The sequence below is a fragment of the Cucumis melo genome, chromosome 10 (genome assembly GCF_025177605.1).
Source record: "Cucumis melo cultivar AY chromosome 10, USDA_Cmelo_AY_1.0, whole genome shotgun sequence".
Lineage (NCBI taxonomy): Eukaryota > Viridiplantae > Streptophyta > Magnoliopsida > Cucurbitales > Cucurbitaceae > Cucumis > Cucumis melo.
The window spans coordinates 16,217,630-16,226,408 of NC_066866.1; the positions used below are offsets into that span (position 1 = coordinate 16,217,630).

Below are 8,779 nucleotides of genomic sequence, written 5' to 3' on the forward strand. Positions count from 1 at the left end.
GTTGTGAATACAAGAAGACAACTACCCTATTTATAGCAAAAGTAAACTAATCCTAATCCTAATTACCAAGAGAAACTTAACAAAAGTAAACTAATTTTAATCCTAATCCTAATTAATAAAAGAAACTTAATTCTAATTCTAAATAATAAAATAAACTAATTTTAATCCTAATAAAACAAAGAAACTAACCGTAATCCTAATAAATTAAGGATTTGACCATAATATCATATTCCTACTACAACATTTCTCTCCCTCCCAAAAAAAAACTCGTCCTCTAGTTTTGAAACGAAAATGAAGGTAAAAATAAAAAAGTAAGTCGGTCGAATGGAGGCATCTTGGAACATCCAACATCAATAATATCCATCTACGTATTGCTACTTCTTTTTTCTTTATTGATTCTTGCATAAATTGCAATCCATCCAGGATTAGTGTAGCCTAAAATTCATCCTCATCTTCGTAGAGAATTGTTTCTTCATTTGTGTGCAAAAACATCAACTTTGATTGGTTTGGTTTACTCTACAACATTGCCAACTTCATCTTCTTTGTCCAAAGTAGGTAATTCAGTTCCTCCTTGCTTTTTGTTGTAAAAAAATTTCACTTCAACGCTTAGAGTTTTGATCATATTTTCTTCCGTGTTTGAAATTTTAGGTGGGTTATTCCCCGATTTTTCCTCAATTGTCAACGGCCATTCTCTTTCAAATTAGATTGCACAATCTTTAAATTGAAAATGTTTTAGTCGTTTTTATTCCCACAAGCAATTTCTTCTTCTTCGCGGTATCCTTGCTTCTTTAAGTTTATTTCTTCCACATCTTTGCTTAGCTCATATTCTTCAAATGTCTAACATCATTTTCTCTTTCAAATTAGGTTGCACAATTTCTAAATTGAAAATGTTTTCGCCGTGGTGCTGATCCAGAATATGAAACCGTGTGGTGCTGATCTAGAATAGAAAATTGGATTCTAAAGGATTTGTACTCCTAGAGTAGTTTTAAAACGTTAATGAAAGGTGCAACTTTGAAAGAATAGAGGCACCTGCAAAATTCAAAGGTATTTTTGATAATTTAGCTTAAAAATCTTCAAATAGAAATAAAAATACAGCTACAAGACGAGCAGCGATTAGAAAAAATGAGTGTCAAAGTCGGTCTATGTAACCAGAGGCAAGGCAACAGAAAATTTCCTTTTATTCTCCTTTTCTTATTACGAGAAACATGGGTGCCTTTCATTGATACCAATGAAATTATAAAGAAGGCAAGCTTATCTGATGACTAAGAGATTAAGAACTTACTTTGATCCCATCTGATGGATTAACGTTGCAGCATGACGCATGTCAGAAATTGTTTTAAGTGGCATACCACCAAGTAAGGCAGATGCTTCCTTCAAATTTGGAGTTACCAAGTCCGCCATTGGTAGAAGCTCTTCCCTGCAAGCAAAAGACATGTCAAAGATTTATGCAAAACTAACATATAAAGATCAAACAGACTTCTGAATTTTAAAAAATGGAACTATTTTGATTCAATTCGCAAACTATTGCCCTATTGGGGAATTTGGGTGTCACAAGAGAGAATCCCAGGTACAGTTTTTTCACCATTTAACCCCGTGTGACGTCAAGACACTACTTGACAAGTCTTCATGAACTTTGCCCAAAACACCCACAATGACACTCAGAACACTAGAAGGTTGTTAGACCCTCAGTTATTCACAGATATAAAAGAAGGGGCTTTTTTTGTAGTAAAAGGCCGCTGGAGCTTTATGGGAGAGGATGCCAGCCTTCTCTAAGGAGTTTGGTTTGTTTCGTGTTTTCCGTTAGAATTAGCGGGCTTGGTGTATGTTGAAAGCCCGAGCGTTTGTTGAGATTTTATAGTGCCCTAATTATCTTCTATTATTTTATTTGGCTTTTACAGCCTATAAATAAATGCTCCCTGTATCATTATAATATGTAGAAAAATAATAAGAAAATAGCATCATGGTTTTTCTACCTGTTCTAGGGTTTCCACATAAAACCGGTGTTTGTTCTCTCTTTCTTCTTGCAATATTCTCTTGTATTTTCTTGTTATTTTCTTGCTTAAACATCTTGTGAATTTCTGGTTTGGTTGATTATTATAAAGATTACAGTTTGTTGCCTTTGTTAGGATTATTTGTGTTAACTTTAGGGCGATATCCTAACAATCAAAGGACATTTTCAATTCAAACGATCAACACATAACCCGGCTAGGGAGAGAGGTAGGAGGGATGCACATATACATGGTGAAAATATAGCACACGTTATTCATCAAAGCTCTATCAAAACCACTTTACAAGACTCAAGACTAGAAATCTCCCACCGTGAGAGATCTTCCTTTTCAAGGTGTGAACTAACGAATACTTGAGATATTGAGATCTCTAAGATAACCTATCTATTTTGAGATGCCTTGAACAATCCCCAAGCTCATCCAGGTGTGGGAGAAGTAATTTTAGAAGGGTCAGGTGGGTCCCTAGTGGGTTAAAATCACCCACTACTCATATAATTAGGGCCACTCTTCTATCTTCCCACATTTACTCCTACCTTTTAGGATAGTGGAGAACATGACCACTTTCCCCCTATTTCATCCACTTCCCACCTTGCATAGTTCTAGGACCACCTTCCTACAAATTAGGGAATGGACCCATGATGTCTATGATCATGAATACCCACCATTCATGACTATAAATATGCTTGTTAGCTTATTTGGTCGAGCACACTTAATAATTTTTATTATTAAGTGCCTCTCAAAATCCCTGCCATGTGTCATGCATACAAGTTATGTCGTGAAACACTTGATGAAATGCATTTCCCTTTAGACCCTACTACAATTGTGTGTGTGTATGTCTCGACATGTTATATTTGATGAAGAAACCATGCCTTACATAACAGAATCAACACACCACATAATTAACTATTTTGGATGTTACAACATTTTTAGATGCAGAAAGTGACAAATCAGATGAGACAATCAACTCCAAGATTGGCCAAGAAACAATCGCTTAAACTCCTCTCCATCCTACTTTCAACTCAAATAATTTTGACTGTCAGACCATGTAAGACCAAAATGTTCTTTGGAGATCCCAACGATTGTAAAGCACTTGTTACCATGACATCAGATACCAACAGCCAAGAACCATCAAGCAATTTCATGTCCCTATACGATCAAAATTCTGAACGAATTGGTGTGGAAGAACATAGCCTAAACGAATGTCAAAACCTTGAGCAAGAATCATATGGGTAGATATTAGATCAACCGCCTACCTCAACACCAAAACAGTCAACTGCATCCTCTCCCCATGAGATCTCTCAACCCTCAACTAAATCTAATTTTAGTGATTTGCCTACATTTCTAATTCTTTGTTTATGACTTACCTTTTGACGATGCTACAGGTTCATTGCCTCCATTACCAACTCCTGATCATGTAGCCCGTCCTACACAAACCAACAGTAACAGCTCTCTCTTTCAATTCCATGGTCACTTGGTCCAAGGTGAAACAAAAACCATTCCTACGTAACCTTCCTAGTTAGTGCCACTTGAAGCCCATCTCTTGAACCAAAGACATCTCGCTCTGCACTCAAAATTTCAGTATGGAAAGATGCAATGGAGGCAAAAACTCAAGCCTTACATGAGAACCAAACATGGAAACTTGTACCTAAGCCACCCAACACCAACATAGTTGGCTCCAAGTGGATCTTTAAAAGAAAATTCAAAGAAGATGGAACCATAGAGAAACATAAAGCGAGACTAGTAGCTCAAGGATATTCTTGAATTGAAGGTCTTGGCTATGAGGAAACCTTTAGCCTTGCTGTTAAACCAACAACAATTTGATTAGTACTTGCTCTTGCTGCTTCTTTCAACTGGCCCTGAAACAAATGTATGTCAAAAACGCCTTCCTCCACGGTTATCTCAAAGAGTGTACATGGCTCAACCTCCAGGCTTCACTTGCCTTGCTCATCTTAATTGTGTCTATTTATTGAAACGATCACTTTATGGCTTAAAACAAGCACCTAGAGCTTGGTTTGATAGATTGTCCACTTTCCTTACTCACATAGGTTTTACATGTAGCACCTTCGACCCATCTCTCTTCCTTTCCAAAAATTCTAGTACCTTAGTTCTTATGCTTTTTTACATTAATAATATTATCCTCACCGCGCAATGACACAACCTTTATTGCCACCTTAGTAACCAAGTCAGGTCAAGAATTTGCTTTAAAAGATTTTGGGATCCTTCACTACTTCTTAGAAGTTGAACTAAAGCATAAACCCCATGGTTTTCACATCACTCAAACTAAGTATACACGGTAGATATTCTATAAGGCTAACTAAATGTTTCTCCAATATCTACTCCAACAGCAACAAGCAAGAACAAATGCCCAAGAGATGATGAACTAGTCAATCCTACCACTTATAGAGGCCTTGTTGGGTCCATCCAATACCTCACCTTAACAAGACCTGACATCGCCTTTGCCATCAACAAAGCTTGTAAAAAATGCAACCACCCACATTGCAGCACTTCAGGGAAGTTAAACGCATTCTAAGCATGCTTTGCATCATGGCATCACTTTTCTTAAAAATAAATTGCCTTAAGCTCTATGCTTTTAGTGATGCAGATTAGTTGGTTGTCCAAACACAAGGAGGAGCATCTCGGGCATTTGTGTGTATCTTGGATCCAACCTCATCTCATGGGTTTCCAAGAAGCAACCAACTGTCTCTAGATCCAGCGTTGAGGTAGAATATCTTGCTATGGCGAACGCAACCGCAGAACTCACTTGGATCACATTCCTGCTATCTGACATTGAAATCTCATTACTTAAAGCTCCTGAACTTTTCAGCGATAATATGAGTGCTCTCCAAATGTCCATCAACCCTGTGTAGTCCCTCATATTTCAGTGATAATATGAGTTCTTTTATTTATTAGAAACATGCCAGAAATTGTATAGAAGAAAAGTTTCAAAAACTGCCTATGTCACGAGCAGAGGGGTTTTGAAACCCTCAATCTAACAAGTGAAAGTGAAAACAGTAGCAATACCACATGAAAGATAAAACATCACATTGTAGGCAGATTCATATACCTCTTACTATGATGAATGGACGCCATCTAAAATCATGGTGGAGAGAGGAACAAAAGAGTATTATTTTTCAAGTTATAGTGTGATTCATGAGGATTTCAAGGCTCAATAAGTTCTTATAAACGTGCGTCAGAAGTAAGCTTTAACGTTAAAAGTTTGAGCTTCACACATAAGTTTCAGAAGCCTTTTAAACAAGAAAACAGTGTCACAATTATGAAGATATTTAAAAAATGCATAATCATACAAATAGAATTCCCTTGAAGTTCTGAAGATATTCCATTTCAAGAAAGCATCAACTTACTGTAACACTGAAATAATAGTAGGACCAGCGAGAACATCTCCACTAGTAGACACCATGACAGGATCAACCACCAAAGCTGCCTTTAATTACATTAAAATTTGAACCACGATTAAATCAAAGAAATCCACCAGCAACTTCCTTAATTACTTTATACCTCGAACAGGAAACTCCTTCAAGCACTGATGTAGAACTTGAACAATGCCAGTAGAAGGTAGCATTCCTGTTTTCACCTAAATTAATGTAATCATTAGTAATCTTTTATACATGCTTACCAGCTTAAATAAAGTACATATTAGTATGTACTCTGAAAGAACAATAACAGCTACCCAGTGCAATATCCCATACATGAACAGTCCACATTCTTGTTAGCATGAGCTCCTAAGAAAACTCGGTAGGCAACCATACCTTGAAATTTCTTATTTAATCTATATTGATGGATTTACGAAGGGCTTACTCTAAAACCTAATTTAATTATACTCACCACATCCACTTGCATATCAGAGAGAACAGATTTCAGCTGCTTTGAAACAAAGCCCTCCGGAACAATGTTTACATCCTGAAAAAGTTATTGCAGCTTAGTGTTAAACAAAATTTTAAGTTTAGTTTTATTTCAAAACAAGCAAAAGCTAACTAGTAACTACAACGAATATATTCTAAGAGTGAGTTTAGGATGATTTTTGCAAAGGTGAGAAGTCTTTTATGCTAGTCAAAAGTACTACTCAAAGTCTTCATAATGTTCACTTAGGTATTTAAAAGCGGTTTTGAAAATTATTAAGAGAACTATGGATGTATTTAAGTGTTTGTAGAATATGTGTTAAGTACTTCTCTAAATAGACCAAAACTCAGTGCCATTGTACTCTATATCGTTTGAAACATCAATTTCATTTGCTCATCCAAGGGATTCTTCAAAGGTCCATTGCTTCACATAAAGCGTTTAATATTGTTTCTCTTAACTTTATATATAACTCTCAACCCAATGGTCATAATCAAACTGTTCTTATACCAAATCGAATCTAGTACCTTTGTATGTGTCTAGAACTTACAAGATAGTCAAGTTATTCAAGGTACTTGGACTCTCCCCTCTTGAGATCTCTCTCAAACCCTAATTCAACCACCACAGTATTGTCTTACTACTCCCTCCCTCTATCTCAATTTATAACCAAGTATCCTAACAACTTCTTTAACTAAATAATAATATAACCTTAAATACTGTAGTAAAAACATTCCAATTATGCAACTTGGGTCACCTTGAAAATACTAATAATTACAAAAAATCTTCAAAACCGAACGCACCCAATGGAAACATAAAATCCAACAAAAAGACAAAACATCATTAGGATCCCTTTCCAACCCTCTAAACACTATTATTCCACACATACCAAAGACCTCACAAAACAGTGCACACTTCGGCAAGGCACAAGAATTAGCTTTTCTCACCAAATGGATGGAGGAAGAACTCTTTGATCATATCACTAGTAGTTTGGCCATGAGAAAGGTGCTTTTCACCATGCCAAAAGCAACCCTAAACACACCCTAGACAACATTTAATAAAGTGCTAACGAAGTATTAGCTTTCACTCAAAAGCACCCTGATTTCGAAAATCATCCCAAACTCTCAAAAACATTAGAATTTGACCATTGCAGCATGTTAAACCATTTTCTACACTCCAATATACCAAAACAGCCAGACAAGTAGCCAGTGAACATTTGATTATTCATACACTAGTCCTTCCCATTATTCTTACAAGCCAAAACAAAAAAAACAATACATAAATATAGATAATAATAATAGTGAGTGTGTGATAACGACCTGAACCCCCACAGTATTCTGTGCAGTAATAGCAGTTATCACAGTGGAGCAATACACTCCACGAGCAGCACATGTCTTAAGATCTGCTTGGATTCCAGCCCCTGCTCCCGAATCAGAACCAGCAACACTCAACACATGCGGAATCCGCGTCTCATATCGATCACTTGAAGCTACAACCATTTCTTCCTGCTTCTTCATGGCCATACAAAATCTAGAAACTTGATTGAACTAAAATAGACAACAGTAAAGATTAAGGCACAGAGAGTAAAACCTATAAATTATAAAATATATTTTCATAATAAATAAAGCTAACCCCCTGCTTGGAATCCCTTAATTTGGAAAAGATTTCAACTCAATTTAGGATGCAATAAAAATGGGGCAGGAATCTTGAAATCTTGTTTTTCTTTAAATAAATAAAAATAAATTGGTCTAAATAGGTCTGATAAGAGAGGATTTTAAATATTTTTTTTTAGATATTCGTTAGTGTCCAAGCCAAGGGGGACAACAACTTTTGAGTGTAAAAAATTAATTTTCAACTAGGTGGTCATTGTCATTATGGATTGAACCCACAGCTAAGGATTATGTTTCTTTTTTTTACCCATAGGACAACCACGATGGTTTCATAAACTTTAACACTTATGTTTCCTGTTCCACAAATATAATAATATCTGCCTAGCCACCTCCAATTTCCATGAAGTTTCTTCTATATTCAACAAGACTCAGTTCTATTCAAACAAACTAAAGTCAAAGTTAAGTTTTCTATTTAACCTGTGCATTGTATTTTGGTGGGTTTATCGAATGGATAGATTTAATTTGAATATTTAATAGTTTGTAATTCCAACAAGTTTTTTTATAGCCAACAAAACTACAGGGCTGCTCTAAATTTTCTTATCCAAGGAAACAATATAAAAAATACGACCTTAGGGATCTGAGAAATGAGGGGCAGCGGCACCATCTCACCGACGGCGCCGGCTAGGGGTTGAACAACTGCGTTTCTGAGAAACAAAACAGAGATGTAACTCTAATGGCTCAAGGAGGCGACAAAGTGTGAGAGGGAGGAGGAGGCGGAAATTTCGTCGGACGGCTGAGAATGGAGAAGCTGAGAATGCAGTGTGTGACGGGGGCGCTGAGTCGGTGGAGTGCAATGTGGCTGAAAATGAAATAGGGTTTTGAAGACACTTGAACGGTTAAAAACAAAATTTAAGGTAACTAATAACAAACTCTTGCATTTAGTTTTGGTTGGAAAGAATAGAAGGATATAAATATATATAAATCGTTGCGAAAACGAACACAATCGGAAATCGAAAAAACTCTTGCATTTCTCCCTCTTTCATTCAATTCTCTCCAATAATGTTCATACTTACAAACCCACCAAATATTACTATTTATAAACAATTTGGCAAGAGGTGAGTTACATGGCCACTAAGGGTGATTCTCTTATAGAGTAGGGGTGAGCATCGGGCGATCGGGGTCGGTTTTCCGACCAAACCGCCCCGAACCGACTACAAGTCGGCACGAAAGTTGGAAAACCGGCCTCGACCATCGGTTCTAACGAAACCGGCCGGTCCAACCGACGGTCGGGTCGGTCGGTTTTCCTTTTTT

At 36.7% G+C, this 8,779-nt stretch overlaps 1 protein-coding gene across 1 annotated transcript in view; it reads right to left on the bottom strand.

The window, feature by feature from the left end:
• LOC103499122 (thiamine biosynthetic bifunctional enzyme TH1, chloroplastic) overlaps positions 1-8,521 on the bottom strand; it is a 32,068-nt gene extending 23,547 nt beyond the window's left edge. Inside the window, exons 1-6 of the mRNA XM_008462021.3 lie at positions 8,097-8,521; positions 7,178-7,405; positions 5,850-5,924; positions 5,523-5,598; positions 5,369-5,444; positions 1,283-1,417 (exon numbers count right to left, since the gene is read on the bottom strand). Of these exons, the coding sequence (XP_008460243.1) occupies positions 1,283-1,417; positions 5,369-5,444; positions 5,523-5,598; positions 5,850-5,924; positions 7,178-7,405; positions 8,097-8,132 (626 nt within the window). The 5' untranslated portion in view covers positions 8,133-8,521. The remainder of the gene's footprint in view (positions 1-1,282; positions 1,418-5,368; positions 5,445-5,522; positions 5,599-5,849; positions 5,925-7,177; positions 7,406-8,096) is intronic.
• Positions 8,522-8,779: the final 258 nt, after the last annotated feature.